The sequence below is a fragment of the Melozone crissalis genome, unplaced genomic scaffold, assembly GCF_028551555.1.
Source record: "Melozone crissalis strain CALT ecotype California unplaced genomic scaffold, PUWL_Pcris_2 ptg000029l_1, whole genome shotgun sequence".
Lineage (NCBI taxonomy): Eukaryota > Metazoa > Chordata > Aves > Passeriformes > Passerellidae > Melozone > Melozone crissalis.
Window position 1 is genome coordinate 8,961,913 of NW_026535807.1, and position 16,537 is coordinate 8,978,449.

Below are 16,537 nucleotides of genomic sequence, written 5' to 3' on the forward strand. Positions count from 1 at the left end.
CCCCAGGCCCGCCCCGCGCCTTAAAGGGGCCTGGCCACGGCGGGGCGCGGGGAGGGCGCGGCCGCTGGGGGGCGCCCTGCGTGGCGGGGCGTGCGGCCGCGGGGACACCGGAACGCGGCGGGGATACGGAGGGACAGGGACGAAGCCCGCGCAGTCGGGATACCCGGGATGCCACCAGCACCGCGTGGCCGTGGAGCGACGCTGGCCGAGAAGCTCCTCGCGGCCGCCCCGCTCCTTCGCGGCATGCGAGTGCCGCCCGGCCCCCATCCCCACGCAGCTCCTGGGGCGAGGCTTCGAGTCGCGCCCGTGTGGGGCCGGACCCGGCGCACGGGCTCCCCGGGAAGGGCGCCGAGGCCTGCGCGGCCTGTAGCGGAGGGGCTGCGCCCTGCCCCGGGCGGCAGCGCGGAGCGAAGCGTCCCCATGGAGGCGGAGAACGCCCCGCGGGACCGCGCCGGGTCTGCTTTAACGGGCCCATGTGCTCGGCGCGGCCTCGCCAGCCACGGCCCCGCTTAAGGTGGCCCGTGGCGCTGGGCAGGGTCTCCCTGCACTTCCTTCAGCTGCAGGGACACAGACGCGGGGCTCAGGGCACGGGGTGCATGCCCGTTCCGCGGGGACACCGCTCTGACCCCAGCCCGGGGCCGAGCAGGGCGCGCCCCGCTCGAGTCCACCTTAAGGGGGGAGGGCGCTCCGGCGGTGTTTGTACACAGCGTGCACACTCGCCTGCAGCCCCTGTGCCCTGCAGCACAGCCCCTGCACCCGCCCATCCTGCCTGCACCCCCGGAGACACCTCTCCCTTCCACCCCAACAGGCCAACCTTATGGTGCTGGCTGGGGCAGCTGCAGCTCCCGTGGGGTCACAGCAGTGCTACACAGCAGATAGGAGCAGACTGTGCCCCCAAAACAAGGGAGACACCCCACACACACCCCAACACATCAGGGGGACAAACAGGAGACCACCCCCACCCCAGCACCCCGAGACTGAGCAGGAGAACAGGAGGCAGTGACAGTGCAGTGACAGGGCTGGGATCTCTGTTTATTGAGGCGATGCTGTGGGGCACCCCAGGGGACTGCACCAAGGCACGGTGGCACTGGAGGTGTGCAAGGACCCCCAGGGAAGCCACACCACGGTGGTGTAGCAGCAGCAGATCCCTCAGGCCTTGCCAGGGTCCTCCTTGAGTGTCACTGTGCGGTTGAACACCATCTGGGGAGAAACACAGGGTGTGCTCAGAGCCCCATGGCGGGCAGGGGGTGCTTGCACACGTGTGTGCAGGCTGCCTCACTGCCCCCATCCCACAGGGCTCACCTTCCCCTCCTCACTGTCGGGATCCACAGAGAAGTAGCCCAGGCGCTCAAACTGGAACTTGTCGAAGGGCCGGGCAGAGCGGACAGAGCTGTCGACCAGGGCATTGTGCACCACACGCAGGGAGTCCTGACAGGGGGGACAGCTCAGCCAGCACCCCTACACTTCTGTCCTCTGCACAGCCCAGCTCCCCCCAGCTCCTCTTCCCCTTGAGACACAGTAAGGGCCTGCCCCAAGAGGGGTAGGGGGTACATGGAAGTGGATGCCTCAGGACTGGGTGCAGGAGGTCCTCACTTCCCCCCGGGCCCATAACCTCAGCTGCTGCCGCTACTCACAGGGTTGAGGTCACTCAGAAAGCCACCAGGTACCTCCGATGGGTCCTCAGGATTTTTGTGCAAAAACCTGCCATGAGATAAAGAGTCTTATCCCAAAGCTGCCAAATGAGGGGACATGGTGCCACTCATGGAACTCCAGAACATCAATTTTCCCACCAAAGGTCTGGGCAGACCCCAGCAGGGCCTGCTGCTGTACAGCTGTGCTGCTGCTCCAGCACTGCTGAGCTTGTGCTGGCCTTGGCTGGCATTGGGATACTCACAGCCGCTCGTAGAGCCGCACTTCACAGGCCAGTGGCACCGACACCCAGTGGATGAAAGCCTTGGGCTTTTCTGCCACATCCGACTTAGTGCAAGTCACCTCCAGCTCAATGACACGCCCACTGACGTCCTGAGGGAGAGGAGACGAGCTAAGCAGTCTTATCCCATGTGGCAGGCCCAGGGCTGAGCCCCCAGCCCCACAGCTCGGGGACACCTTGTTCCCCTCTGTGAGGCACAGGGCAGGCAGAGAGCAGCCATACAGGCAGCCTGACCCTCCCTGTGTCCAGAGCAGCCAGCATGACATTGCACAGCCCAGCCTCATGTCACCAGTGCCCACAGCCACGCACCTTGATGACATTCTGGATGGTGATGACGTAGCCAGTGTGGCGCAGCCCCACCGGCTGCCCGGGCGCCAGGCGCTTGTAGCCCTTGTCTGCCTCCTGTAAGAGAGTTCACGGCTGCATGAGGGGTCCCAGCATGGGCAGCAGGTCCCCCTTCTAGCATGTCTCTCTGCCATCCCAGGGATCAGTGATCCCAGGGCTGTTTGAACTCCCATGTTGCTGTGGGATGTTCCCACAGACAGGCCACGCTGAGAACCATTGGCTGGACATGTCCTGGCCAGGCTGAGGGCAGCATTTGCCCGGTGCCCATCCGAGCTGCCACATTTGGGAGTCACAGTCAGGTGCTCAACACCCACCCATAACCTCTGTGTGCAGCACCAACACCATTTCCAGGGCTGCCAGGCTCCTGCCGCACAAGCTATAGCTCCAGGAGTGAGGGTAGTATAGCCCAGTGGGCCTGGCTCACCTCCCTGAAGTCTGTCTCCTCAATGTAGACGGTCTGGTGGAAGGGCACTTTGTGAAAACCACGGCTCTCATCGGCTGGGAAGTTGGGCACAAGGACCTCCAGTGCCTGGGGAGAAAGAGAGCTTGAATGCTGCTCTCACAAAACCCCACTCCCACAACAGCCCACGGCAGTCTCACCTTTGGAGCAGGGAAGTTGGTGATGGTGACCTTGAGGGGCTCCAGGACTGCCATGGCACGGGGGGCCTGCTCATTCAGCACCTCCCGGGCACAAGCCTCCAGCAGATGCGGCTCCATTGTCGCCTGGGCCACTGTCACACCAACCTGAGGAACAGCGTGCTGTGACCATGCTGGCCAGGGGATGTAGCCATCTGCCCTGTCCCTGCCCACCCAAAGCCTACCCGTGCACAGAAGTTGTTGATGGCCTCGGGGGGGAAGCCTCGCCGGCGCAGGGCCGTCAGCGTGAAGAGACGTGGGTCATCCCAGTCCCTGAGGAAACACCAGAGTGAGAACCAGGCATGCTGTGGGTGAGCCCCATCATGGCAGCTGGCCCTGCTCCTACCTCACAGCACCCGTCTCCACCAGGCGGATGATCTTTCTCTTGGAGACCACGGTGTAGAGCAGGTTCAGGCGCCCATATTCCCACTGCACGGGGCAGTAAACGTCCAGAGCGTTGCACAGCCAGAAGTAGGAGGAGCGCCTGCAAGGGAGGTGCAGGCACAGCCCAGCTCAGCCGCATGGACATGCTGTCTCCCAGCACTCTGGCAGCCACCAGGTGCTGCTCCCAGGTCTAGCTCAGCCCTGGGCCATGCCATGCATGGTGCTCACCTGGCCTGGAACTCCTTGGTGCAGAGGGAGTGCGTGATGTGCTCGATGGAGTCGCAGAGGCAGTGTGTGTAATCATATGTGGGGTAGATGCACCTGCAAGGCAGATGCAGTCAGCTCAGGGCAGAGCATGGTGCTGCTCCACTCCTGATACCTCCTCACTACCAGGAAATCCAGATCCAGCCCCACCACATGTGCCAGGACATGGCAGGCCCTCCCTACCACTTGTCCCCAGTGCGGTGATGTGGAGTGAACTTGACACGGTAGGCAACGGGATCCATCTTCCCATCCTCCATCACCAGCTTCATCCTCAGCGTGGCTTCCCCCTCCCCAAACTTCCCCTTTCTCATATCCTGTGGAGACAGGGGAAGCTGTCAGCTGAGCCACAGATCCAGAGCCCACAGGCACTCAGCAGCTGCCCCAGCTAGGAGTACCTCAAAGAGCAGGAGTGACTCCTCCACAGGCCGGTCCCGCCACGGCGAGGGTGGTGGGTTGTGGCCCTTGATCTCCTCAACCTTCTGATGGCAGACATATGCCTGACCCCTACGGAGAGGAAATGCCACCACCAGACCTGAGTGACCCATCTCCTGAGTAAGGGGGAGCCCTGACCAGTGCAGGATATCAACACCAGCCCAGCACATTCCTACTGCCCCACACGCTCACCTGCGGATGAGCTCCAGGGCCCAGGTGTAGAGCTGGTCAAAGTAATCTGATGCATGTGTCACTGCATAAGGCTGGTAGCCTGTGGGGATGGGTGAAATGGAACAGGTTGGAGGAACCCCAAAGGTCCAGCAGCAAGACCTGAATGCAGGGGTGTCCCTGGCACCTGGCATGATTCTGCCCTCCCCATCTCAAGCCGTACCCAGCCACTCCACCATCTCCCGGATGGCTGTGAAGTATTTCTCCTCCTCCTTCTCGGGGTTGGTGTCGTCATAGCGCAAGAAGCACACGCCACCATTGGCCTGGGGATGAAGAGACAATGAGCAGTTGCTCCCTGAGGGCCCAGCAGCCAAGCAGCAGGGAAAGGCAGGGCCAGGGTGGCTTGGTGCTTTTTACCTTGGCATAGCCAAAGTTGAAGTTGATGGCCTTGGCATGGCCAATGTGCAGGATCCCGTTAGGCTCAGGAGGGAAGCGTGTCCGTACCTGAAGAGGCAAAGGGGACACCTCTGTCCTTCAGCAGGAGATCTTTACCTTCCCTGACAGCAGTGACACTGACATGAGCCCCTGGCAATCCTGCAGAGCACCCTGTGCTGTGTGGGTGCTGCCTCTGCTGTGCCCCTGTGAGCTGTGTGTTCCCCACCCACCCCTGTGGGGTGTCACTGTCACACGGAACCGCTGGGCTGTGGGATATGGCCTCACCTGCCCACCCGTGATTGCCAGGTGCTGCTTCAGCAGGGCCATCGTGTTGGGTGTCACCACGTAGCCCTCAGTCTTGTAGTTCTCTCCTGCAGGCAGAGGATGCTCAGGGCTGCAGCACTGCCCTAACTGTGCCAAGCCCAGCAGCCAGGGGGGAAGGACACAGGAGCTGTCCAGTTCTCTGCAGCACAGAGAGCTGGGACCACACAGAGCCAGTGGAGTGGCCCCACATATGGCAGCGACACCTTGCACTCACCTGGCTTGTGGAACTTCAGGGCTTCTCCTCGCAGCTGCTCCAGCAGTGACTTTGTCTCTGTGCCCATGTCACCTGCAGGGAGATGGGGCTGAGCTCCCTGATCACAGCTCCCAGGGCCCAACTTGGAAGCAGGTCCAGCAGGAACTAAAGGGCTGGGGAAGAGTCTCTTACCATTCTCCACCACAGCCACCTTCTGTTTCTCTGCTGGGGCCAGACGGGCCTTTGCCACCTGCAGAGACCAGCACAGCATGCTGAGTGCCCAGCTGCAGCACACACCTTCCCCTCCTGGCCCAGCCTGCTGGCCCCACAGCTCCCTCTAGACCTGTACCCATGGTGGCAGCTCAGCCCAGAGCAGCCATTTGGGATCCTGCCGGGACACTTGGCAAGAAAATACTATCCAAGTCTGCAGCCTCCCTTTCTCCTTACCTTTGGTTTCTTTTCCAGATCAGCTTCTGTCTTTGGCCCAAGCAAATGCAGCACCTGGAGAAGAGTGACACAGTCAGGAGTCAAAAAGGCTCCTAGACTAGGTGTGTCCTAGTGTCCTGTGCAGTCATCACTCTGCTCACCCTGCCTGCACCTAGGTGGGGCAGGCTGTCCCCAGGGCTGGGCTCTCTAGGGGACTGACTGACAGGTCACAGCACACCCAGGGGACCACAGCAGCACCTGACACAGTAACCTCACACCCACCTGCAGGTCCACCTCATTCTTGATGGTCTTCCCGTCTGCCCACCGCAGCTGGCTCCGTGCCTCCCCTGCAGACAGGGCACCCCGTGGGCAAGGGGCAGGGCCCAAGCCCGGGGCAGCTTCAGCCAGGGAGCTGATGCAGAATGCCCAGGGCTGTCCCTTTGCCCCAGGGCTGTCCCTGCTGCTGGGCACTATGGCCCTGCCTGTGTGTGGGATCTGGCAGGATGACATCTCCCCATGGCAAAGGGCTGGTTCTCAGGATTTGGGGGAGCACAGTGGCACTGGCAGTCAGGCACAGGGACGTGACGGCCACCAGCACCAGGCAGGGGCTGCCCCGGTGTCACCACTCACCCATCAGCAGCCCCATGTTGAAGTGATAGCGCTCTGCCAGCAGCTCTGCTCGGTGCTTGCTGATCACAGCCTCCACCTGGGAGCAGCACAGGGACCCCGGGGTGAGCGAGGCAGGCAGGAGCACAGCAGGAGCCAGCCCAATGTCCCCTGTGCCGTCCCCACAGGGTCACAGCCCCACTCACCGCCTCCTCGATCTGCTCGGGGGTGACGCAGACCCCCACACCGCAAGCCCGCTCAAAGTCTGCCACGTCCAGGGGCTCCAAGGGGTGGCTCCTCACGTACTCCAGGGCAGCTGGGGACAGAGCAGGGATGAAGCGCGGTGCACGCGGGGCCGGGCGGGGGCCGGGGCCGGGGCCGCACGGTACCGCTGAGCTGCAGGTCGGTGAGGATCTCCCTGCGGGCGATGTAGCCCACGAGGAAGCCGAGGTGTTTCGGGTCCTTGAGGCGGGCGGCCGCGTTGTACAGAAGTGTCCCGGTGGCCTTGTCCAGCGCCGGGCCCAGCGCGCTCCGAGCCTGTCACCACCCCGGAGAGTGTCAGGACAGGACCGGGGCCCGAGCCCCGCGAACCGGCGGCACCGGGGGGCACAGCGGGACAGGGGAGTGCCAAGGGCCGGGAGGCTGGGGGGGCCCAGCAAGGCTGGGGTCGAGGCGGTGACAGCGGGACCACGGTGCCAATGTACCCGGGTGACACCGGAGATCGGGTTACCGAGTGACACCGATACCGGGGTACCGAGTTCCCGGGGTGGCCGGGTCCCCAGGTGACATCGGGGTGACGGGGTACTGGAGATCGAGGACCGGGGATCAGGGTGCAGACCCGCGGCGGACGCACCTGCAGCACAGCCCGGCGCAGCAGCGCGCTGAGTGCCCCGTTACGCAGCGTCTCCCGCGCCTTGGCCTCGCTGAGGCCGATGCCCGTGAACAGCCCCAGCGCCTCCTCCGCTTCCTCCGCCGCCATCGCTGCCGCCGCCGCCGCCATGCTGCCGCCTCCGCCCGGGGGCGGGGCCGTGCCCAGCCAACCGGCAGCGAGAGCGCTCCGTGCCGGCCAATAGCAGGCGAGGGACCGGCGCGGGCCGGGCCAATGGGCGCGCGGGAGGCGGGCTCAGCGCGCGGGCTGTTGCATCATTTAAAGAGACCGGCGGCGGCGGCGGCCACGTGGGGGGCGGGGCTGGAGGCGGGCCCGGGGCGGGGCGGGCTCGGCTCCGATCGCGCCCGGCGCCCCCGCTCCCGGCGCTCGGCGCCCCGCGGCTGCTGCCCGCGCCTCCGGTGTGCCCTGTGCGTCTCTGCCTGCCCCGACGGGCGCGGGCCCTGCGGCGAGCCCCTGGGGATGCGCGTGCCCAAGGTCCTGTGGTGGAGAGCGCGTCGCGGTGGCGGCTTCAGCACGGTGTACGCGGGGCCAGGCCGGCTCGGTGTCCCCAGCTCCCCCGGATCGTGCGTGGTCGTTTGGCCCTGCCAACCCAGTGTCCGCCCTCTTCCCATCTCCCCTGTCCCCCTCGCTGCCCTAGTACACCCCTCATCCCAGTGTTCCCAGGCTTCCCTAGACCGGTGGAACTTTGGCTGCCTCAGCCCAGTGTCCTCCTGCCCCTCCCGCCCCATCTGATGTCTTGTCCAGTCTGGTGTCCCCAGCTCTCTCTTTGCCCCGCCAGCTTCCCCAGTCCGGTATTCTCCAGCTCTTCCGGCCCGGTGCCCCCGGGTGTCCTCCACAACCCCACGTTTTCTGCCTCTCCCCGGGAGACCCTGCCCCAACCCGATATCCCCCCTCAGCTTGGCACTCTTAGCTCAGTGCCCCCCTAGCCCAGTGTCCCATCCATCCTACTCCCACCTCAGCCCGAGTAGCAGCAGACTCGAGTGGTTGTGGAAGGGGGTTTATTGGAAATACGGGGTGGGAGGAGGCACTAGCAGGTCCTGCCAGCCAGAGCCACCGGACACAACCAGACAAGGCAGGTCCTGGCTCCTCCATGGGTGGGTGCTGGAGTCAACGCTGGTGTCACAGTGAGTCCCACACCACGGAGGGGACAGCCATGGCTGAGCACCGGCACAGAGCTATAGTTCCATCCTGGTGCCAGGCACTGTGTCCGTCCCCTTTGTGGCCGCCTGCTCCCTGCCCGTAGCTGGCAGTGGCTTTAAGCTATAGCGGGCACTGACATTGGTACCTGAGACGCTGCGGTACTCGCCCATCTCGGTGCGCACGCTCTCGTTCTGGGTGATGGTGAGCAGCACCGGCACGGAGAGCGTCACCTCCTTCCGAAGCACTTGGATGCTGAGCGCGGTGCGCGGGGGGATCTTGGCCGGCAGCTGCACCTCCACGCGCTGCCGGCGAGTGCTGCTTTCGCTGCGCCCTTTCTGCACTGTAAAGATGTTGGAGGCTTCCACGGTCAGCGTGAAGGAGAGCCCGGCTTTGAGGCTGGTGGCATTGCTGAAGTTGAAGCTCTGCCAGAGTGTGGTGCCATACTCCCGGCTGCTGCTGGCCGCCAGCGCCTGCTCCGACTCGGTCTCGTTCACCCCCTCAATCTCATCCACCAGCACCTCCCGCTCCTCCTCCACCCGCTTCTGTTCCCAGAGGAGACGTGCCGAGACCAGGGGCCGCCCAGGCCGTAGCGGGCGCAGGTGGGACAGCCGAGACTGGAAGTTCAGCTCCAGTTTGTAGTCGGCGAGGTGCTCGCCGGGCCACGCCAGGCAGTGCCAGCCGCCCCGGCCGGGGTGCTGGTAGAGCAGCCAGACCCCTCGCTGCACCGTGTGCGAGGCCACCCGGTCGTTGAAGTACCCATACGCCAAGTTGGTCTCCTCTGTCACCACCTTGCAGGCGCCTTGGAAGTTGGGGTGCTCGTAGAGGGTGATCTGGGGGTCCCCCAGGTCGTGGTGCACGAGGCGCAGTGCTGAGAAGCTGTTGGGCCGATCCACAGAGGGGTACTCGCCCTCCTCGAAGGCGTACGGCTCCCCCTCATACTTGGGGTCCGTGTAGGCAATCCATGGCTGCCCCTCCACCTTCAGGGAGGCGATGCAGTTCCCGAAATCCAGCTCGTGCAGGTCAGGCACGTCGCAGGTGAACTCTCGGCTCAGCCCCTCGAAGTTGGCACGCTCGAACACTGTGATCCGGTTCATGGTGCCCGCCCCTGCCTGGGCACAACAGGGGCCACGTCCCCTCCTCTGGGCTCACGGGGGGCTACAGGAGAACCCTGAGGAAAGCCCAGCAAGCAAAGGCAAACCTCGGCACCCCTTTAACTCTTGTCCTCTGCCTTTCCTTTGCCCACCTGCTGCCTGGGCCCCGTGCTCTCACCGTCTGTGCTGGCAGCACCCTGCAGCTGTGCCTTTTAGGAAGGGGTGGTGGGACCAGGGCGTGCTGCGGCACGAAGCAAAGGCGATGACAGTGCTCGCCCCCGCACCCCGAGCCCAGCCCTTGTCCCCACTTGGTGCTGGGGAGTCAGCCAGGCCCCGCACACCGGGATGCCAGCCGGTCCCACAGACCAGCCCTGCCGGAAAGTCCTGCCGTGCCCCAGGCACGTGAGGCTCCTGCTGAAGAGTCACCGCCAATTATCAGTGATGCTTCCGCCCTGCCCGCGCTAATTACAGTGTGCATCGCCAGTGGGGCAGGAACTGCTGGCTCACCCCACCAGGGTGAGAGGGCATCGTGGTGGGGCAAGCCGGCGCCCCAAAACAAGAGCCTCTGAACCCTGGTGATCCCAGCAATTGGATATGGACACCTGCCATGGTGGCACTGCTCCAGCCCAGCCTCTGAGGATGGCTGGGGCAGATGGGAACACTTCTTCCCCCTTGTCGCTTCATGGGGTGCCCCAGGCACCGCTGGGGTGGGATGCTGGGCACAGCAGGACGCTGACATCAAACCGAGGCATTGGCAGGCAGCCACTCCAAGCACAGCATGCTGGTGGTTTCCTCCGGGCTCCATGCAGGTTGCCATGGCATGAACTGGAGCTGGCCTCCCCAGGAGCTCCTGCTGTGGGGCACAGGGCATGTGCACTGCCTAGCTGGCACCCTGCTGAAACAGGGCTCAGGCAGCTCACAGCTTCTGGGGCAAGGTTAAGCCTTTGACTTCTGGCTACGTGCCCAGAGGCTGCCTCATCCACTTGTCCATACAGCCCTCAGCAGGCCAGGGTTTTTCCCAAGGCACAGTGCATGGAGTGGGGAGGCACAAGGCTGATACGAAAAGTTCCCAGTGGGGTACAGCTGGATCCTGACCCACCCCCTGGGGACAGTCAAAACCCTCAAAGCCTCTGGGCTAAAATCTGCCTCTTGGAGCTGATTAGCAAGGCCAGCCCTTGGCTGCATGGGGTCCCCCGGTCCCACCAGGGTTTGGTACAGCCTGCAGGCACCCACATCCTGTGGTGGAGAAGGATGGAGACCCCATTGCTCCAACAGCCTGTACCCCGCAAGTCACCCAAGAGAGGAACCGAGGCATCCCTGAATTGTTGAACCCTATTCCCTTCAAACCGCTGTCCCCCAAAGGCCAGTGCCACCCCACACCTCGCCCCTCATTGTCCGCTGCTGGTGCCCCACTTCCCCTGCCTGCAGTGCCAGGACTGCCAGGGTCTCCCAGTTTATTGCCAGATGTCGGGGCGGTTGGGGTTACACCAGACAAACGCTACGGGAAGCAGTTAGTGAGTGGGGGGCCATGGGGGCCGCGGGCAGGGGCCAGGGAAGGGCTGTCCCTCTCGCTCCCCCAGCCGGTGGCCTCCCTGCCGTTCCCCCGGGCTGCCGCGCTCCCCCGCGCCGGGGACCCCTCCTGTGCCCCGTGGCTGCCCTGGCTCCGTGGCCCCCAGCACCCCCCAGCTCGCTGCGTTCTCCCCCTGAGCGAGGCCGGCGGCCGGGGCGGCGCGGGGGGCACGGGGCAGCGTGGGTGGGTGGGAGGCGGTGCTGGCATTATTGCTATGGCGGGCGGGAGCAGCGCGACCCTCCCCACGCTCAGATCACAGTCTCGAAGAGCGTCGCCTTCTCCTTGGGGGGCTCTGGGGCCAGCAGCTTGGCTTCTGCCTCTGGCGTCAGGTACTCCAGGTGGTGTTGGCCCCAGATTGGAGTGGTCAGGAGCTGCCAGCGCTGTGGGGACATCGCGTCAGCGCCCAGGAACAACAGCACTGGGACTGCCGGGACCCAGCAACGCACAGGGAGAGGAAAGGGATGGGATTTGGGTGGGGGTGGAGGTGAGACTGGGACAGGAAATGGATTGAAATGGGATTGAGAAAGGGACAGAGATTGTGCGGGGACAGGGATGGGACTGAGACTGACAGGATTACGACAGTGATGTCAGCAAGGATGGGGTTTGGGTGAGGCTGAGAGTGAGACAGCAGTGAGGATAGGAATCTGATAGGAGTGAGAGCAATGAAGATAGGAAGAGGATTTGGACAGGGCGAGTCTAGGATGGGAAAAGGACTAAATGAGATTGAGAGAAGGACAGGAATTGTAAGGAGACAGTGATGGGGATGTGCCCAGGATCTAGCTGCAACAGGGATAGGGATAGGACTGAGACAGTGATGTAAGCATCGGTGGGAACCAGGTAAGACTGGGAATACGACAGCAACGGGGACAGGGATGGGATTTGGGTGGGAGTGAGACACTGGGGACAAGCTCATGATTTGGATGGGAATGAGACAGTGATGACAACAGGGATGAGACCTGGCTATGGATGGGACTGTGATGGCAATGTGGATAGTGGTGGGATTTGAATGGGAATCAGACAGTGATAAAGACAGGGATGGGATCTGGTGGTGGATGGGACTGAGACGGCGATGCGGATGATGGAATTTGACTGGGGCCAAGACTGGGCCATTGACAGCACTATGAAGGGGACAACCATGGCTGAGAATGGGGTGGGGACAGAGGCAGGAGTGATCCCGCTGCACTGCCCTCACCTCGCGCAAGGAGCCTTTGCAGCGCAGGAGCTTGTAGATAACAGTGCAGGGGATGCAGAGCATGGAGGAGAGTGCCAGGACCCAGCCGATGGCTTCCCCCCACCACGGGTACACGTATGTCTTATTGTATGTCAGCGGCTTGTAGTTCACCACGTGGAACACGAAGACGCCCTGGGTGGAGAGAGGGAGGTGAGGTCCCCACCCCGACGCGGTCACGGCCGAGCCCCCGAGCCGCGCTCGCCCCACGGCAGCGACACGCGTGTGCCGGCAGCGGCCGCCGGGGGGCGCTCCGTGCCCGCGGCGCAGCGCGGGGCGGCGGCACACGCGTGTCCCCACGGGCCGTGGCCTCGCTCACCACGCAGACCAGCGGAGTCACCACAGCCCAGCACCACTTCATGACGGGCAAGGGCCGGTAGCCGATCATACGGGCCACATCGTCCATGAAGCGGTCGGCACCTGTGGGGAGCAGGGCGTCAGCTGGGGCACTTGCGTCCCACCTCGTGTCCTCCCTTAAGTCCCCCTCCCCCTGTCCCCCTGGCCTCACCATAGACCCAGGCAATGACCACGCACTCCCAGAAAGCCTGCCACAGCAACGTGATCCCGCTGGCCGAGTAGTTGTCAAAGAGCTGGAATACGTACATGCCGCCCTGCCAGGAAGGTGCCCGTGTCACCAGCATTGTGCTGGCTGTCCCGCTCACTGCCACACTGGCAAGTCATAGCCTTGCCAGCACCAGTACCCCACCTGGCATGAACACCCTGCATGCCATGGGCACCCTGCTCCCACAGCACCCCTGTGCCACAGAGACCCCCATGCCATAGGCAGCTCCACTGACATGAGGGCAGCAGCCCCAGTGAGCTCCCGCCCCACAGTGGCATCTCATGGGAGATGATGCCTCAGGAACAGCCACAGGTGGCCGGTGTGGGGCTGGCCGTCAGTGTCCCTGCTGTGTCCCCCACCTGTGTGACCATGGAGAGGTCAATGAGAAAGCAGATGATGCAGCAGAGCGCAGCGGTGAGCTCACGGCGCAGCGAGCCAGCCCCCGGCTGGGGGAACAGGTCCAGGATGCCCGTGATGAAACCCTCCACACCGACAAACTGTGGCACAAAGCAGAGCTCAGTGGGGATGGGCCACCCATCTTCTCCCTGTTCCCCATCTCCCCGGTTGCCACAGCACCTGGCTGTCCAGCCCCAGCACGAGAAGCATGATGAAAAAGAGCGTGGCCCACAGCGGGGACAAGGGCATCAGCGTCACAGCTTTGGGGTAGGCGATGAAAGCCAGCCCGGGACCTGCAGGAGAGTGGGGTCAGAGATTCCACTCAAGGGGTGACACAGAAGACACCGTTGGCACCCAGCATCCGTCACTTACCAGACTCGGCCACCTTGGAGATGTCCACGCCCTGCTCAGAGGCCATGAAGCCGAGCACAGAGAAGACAACAAAGCCGGCAAAGAAGCTGGTGCAGCTGTTGATCACAGCCAGGATGTAGGCATCCCTGTGGGCACAGCATCTAAGGAAGTGCTGGGGGGCACTGGGGGACACACCAGGGGGTCACTGGGGCACACTGGGGGGCCTGCCTGCAGCTGGCACAGCCCTACCTGTAGCAGTTGTTGTGGAAGCGGTTGTAGCTGCCCAGCGCGGTCAGGGCGCCCAGCCCGATGGCGTAGGAGAAGAACACCTGGGTGCCAGCATCAATCCAGACCTGGGGTGTGAGGGATGATGTCACGGGGTGATGGGGGTGCCAGGGTGTTGTTTAGCACCCAGCTCTCTGCTGCTCTCCCCAGTGCCCTCACCTGTGCCTCAACCAGCTTGGACCAGTCAGGTTTCAGGTAGTAGATGATGCCACCCAGCGCGCCAGGCAGTGTCACTCCGTGGACCAGCAGGAGGATGAGGACCACATACGGGAAGAGCGCCGTGAAGTAGACAATCTGAAGAGCAGTGGGTGGCCATGAGACCCCCCAGGCCAGGGCTCTCTGTCACGTGCCACGGGTGTCCCAGCAGGACCAGAGCTTGGGAACGTCCCCAGCAGCTGCAAGCACCTCCCGGACACGGGCCTCCCACCCCTGTGGGCTGTGGCACAGGGGGGCAGGAGCCAACAGTGCCATGTGATGCAGTCTTCTCTCATGCCAGTGGCCCTGACGCACGTTCCCCCTGCCAGCATTACCTTCCCAGTCGACTTGACACCCTTCCAGATGCAGAAGTAGACAATGACCCAGGTGGTAAGCAAGCAGAGGATCATCTCCCAGTTCATCTCCCCCGGCTCGCTGAGTCCCCCAGAGAGACGCAGCACCTTGTTCCTGCAGAGTGGGGCTGTGCTGAGCACCAGCATGACACTCCCAGCCCCAGACAACACCCTCCTGGCTCCCACACTCACTCCCAAAACTCAATAACAGGCGAGCGCTTGTTGGTCATGTTGGTGCAGCTGAAGTTGGAGGTCCAAGTGCTGGCAGTGGTGTTAATGCTGACATTTTGGCACAGGTCCAGGTTGAAGAGCTCCGTGCACTGCTCCGTGTTCCAGGAATGGCCACAGGTGGCCCAGGGCAGGGTGTCCGTCAGTGAATGCACCAGGTAAAAGAGCCCCCACACCAAGATCATGATGTAGTAGGAGTTGCAGAAGAAGACGATCACCATAGAGGCCAGGCCTAAACCTGTGGCACGGGGGGATCAGAGCCTGCAGGCACCTGTGGGCATCTGGCAGCCAGCATGGAGTGGGATACGGGGTGTTGTAGAGATGGGGGAGGACAGAGGAGAACTGACAGGGACAGGACAGGGAAAGCTGGCAGTCCTGGACAGGACAGGACAGGAGAGAGCTAGTGGGAATGGGACAGGGAAGCTGGCAGCCCCAGGCAGGACGGGACAGGGTGGGGACAGCTGGCAGCATGGCACAGGACCAGGGGGGAGCCGGCAAGATACCTCTGGAGCTGGGGATCCAGCAGCTGCCTGGGACCCAGCAGCATGCAGGCAGGGAGCCACAGGGGCAGGCAAGGCAGGCAGGGCAGCACGGGGTGCCACGGGGCACAGGTGCAGGCAGCTGCCATCCTTGGCCGCGGCAAAGGGCGGCAGTGGGACGCGGGCAAGGTGCAGGGGAGCAGGCAGGGCGTGGGCAGGGTGCTGCCAGCCCCAGCAGGCTGCGTGCAGCCTGGCACAGTCAGGGTGCAGACAGGGTGCCGGGGGCCCTGGCCAGGGTGCAGGGGCCGCGGAAAGGGTGCAGGCAGGGCGCGGGCAGGGCGCGGCGTTACCCTTGAAGAGAGGGGCGATGTTCCAGGCGGCGATGCCCCCCTGCTTCATGAACTGTCCCAGAGCCACCTCCAAGAAGAAGATGGGGATGCCGCCCACGAAGACGATGAGCAGGTAGGGGATGAGGAAGACGCCTGGGGCCGGGGGCAGGGGGCCGGCTCAGCCGCCGCCGTCCCCCCGGCCCCCCCTTTCGCTCCCCCCTTCCCGCGCCGCCCGCCCGGACGCAGCGAATGGCAAAGGCGCCTCCGCGCCCTCCCCTCGCCGCGATGTAGGTCAGCACGGGCAGTACTGGGGGGCTCCCACGACCCCCCGCCCCGTGAGTGACTCCGGAACACCGCGGGCCGGCCCGGGAGCCCCTGGAAGGCGCAGGGCGAGCTGACCCAGCGTGCGGCGAGCCCCAGGCACACACTCCGGGGCGGGAAGGGGGTGCCCCCCGCGCCGCGGGACGCACCCCCGCAGCGTGGGGCGAGCACGAGGCTCACCTCCGCCGTTCTTGTAGCACAGGTAGGGGAAGCGCCAGACGTTGCCCAGCCCCACGGCGAAGCCCACGCAGGACATGATGAAATCCATCTGCCGGGTCCATGTCTCCCGTTCGGGGGCGGCCTCTTTGGGGGGACCAGGGGGTCGCACCAGTGGTGCCGTCACTGTTCGCTCCTCGCCCGCCGTGGGGGGCTCTGTGCCCTCCGCCCCGCCGGGGCCTTCTGCCGAGACGGGGGTTGTGGGGATGCCCACGCCGCCGTCACGCGCGCCCGTGGGGGCGCCGTGGCGGTGGGGGGGAAGCACCTCCCCCCCCCCCCGCGCCCCTCTCCGCGCGTAGGGGCGTGACGTCAGATGTCAGGCCGGCGCGTGACGTCACAATGCAGAGCGGTGACTCACCCCGCGGCGGCGGGAGGGGGCGCGCCGCGGTCGCGCGTGGCCGTGGGCCCCCCTCTCCCCCTCCCCAAGCTCATCCCTCCCCGGCGCTCCCCGCTTACCGGAGCCCGCCGGGGCAGCGGCGGCCGCGGCTGTGGCGGCGGCGGCGTCGCGTCGCGGGGCGTCGGGCGGCTGCGGGGCGGCCGTGTCGGTGGGGACGGGGGGCATGTCGCGGGGGGCCGGGGAGCGGGGGCGGGTCGGGGGCGGCTCCGTGGCCGAGGGGGGCTCAGAAGCAATCCACGAAGCACTTGAAGGTGAGTCGGAAGAACCTCATTGAGGGCGGCGGGGCGCGGCGGGGCGGGCCGGGCCGGGCGGGCGGCTCAGAGCCGGGCTGCGGGGCCGGCGCCGCGCGGCCGCTCCGGGGCTC

The 16,537-nt window shown here is 64.7% G+C and overlaps 3 protein-coding genes across 3 annotated transcripts; all 3 read right to left on the reverse strand.

Moving 5' to 3' along the window:
* Positions 1-1,025: 1,025 nt before the first annotated feature.
* Positions 1,026-7,144, reverse strand: QARS1 (glutaminyl-tRNA synthetase 1). Its single transcript, XM_054280744.1, has 24 exons — positions 6,997-7,144; positions 6,533-6,680; positions 6,350-6,459; positions 6,168-6,243; positions 5,820-5,884; positions 5,559-5,612; positions 5,304-5,361; positions 5,133-5,204; positions 4,880-4,965; positions 4,577-4,663; positions 4,383-4,482; positions 4,184-4,262; positions 3,955-4,063; positions 3,743-3,873; positions 3,524-3,616; positions 3,258-3,395; positions 3,097-3,184; positions 2,876-3,019; positions 2,700-2,804; positions 2,240-2,332; positions 1,895-2,022; positions 1,635-1,701; positions 1,303-1,428; positions 1,026-1,200 (listed from the first exon to the last, which is right to left on the reverse strand). The coding sequence occupies exons 1-24, from the start codon at positions 7,141-7,143 to the stop codon at positions 1,150-1,152; spliced, it is 2,355 nt and encodes a 784-aa protein (XP_054136719.1). The 5' UTR covers position 7,144; the 3' UTR covers positions 1,026-1,149.
* An 872-nt stretch (positions 7,145-8,016) lies between these two features.
* On the reverse strand, positions 8,017-10,568 carry LOC128939657 (epidermal differentiation-specific protein-like). The gene has a single exon (XM_054280762.1). The coding sequence runs from the start codon at positions 9,264-9,266 to the stop codon at positions 8,208-8,210; it is 1,059 nt and encodes a 352-aa protein (XP_054136737.1). The 5' UTR covers positions 9,267-10,568; the 3' UTR covers positions 8,017-8,207.
* Positions 10,569-10,703: 135 nt separating this feature from the next.
* On the reverse strand, positions 10,704-16,338 carry SLC6A8 (solute carrier family 6 member 8). The gene is made up of 14 exons (XM_054280749.1): positions 16,233-16,338; positions 15,741-15,959; positions 15,261-15,392; positions 14,396-14,669; positions 14,186-14,318; positions 13,815-13,949; positions 13,620-13,723; positions 13,392-13,516; positions 13,200-13,312; positions 12,983-13,120; positions 12,570-12,672; positions 12,381-12,481; positions 12,026-12,196; positions 10,704-11,213 (listed from the first exon to the last, which is right to left on the reverse strand). The coding sequence occupies exons 1-14, from the start codon at positions 16,336-16,338 to the stop codon at positions 11,082-11,084; spliced, it is 1,986 nt and encodes a 661-aa protein (XP_054136724.1). The 3' UTR covers positions 10,704-11,081.
* Between the last annotated feature and the right edge of the window lie 199 nt (positions 16,339-16,537).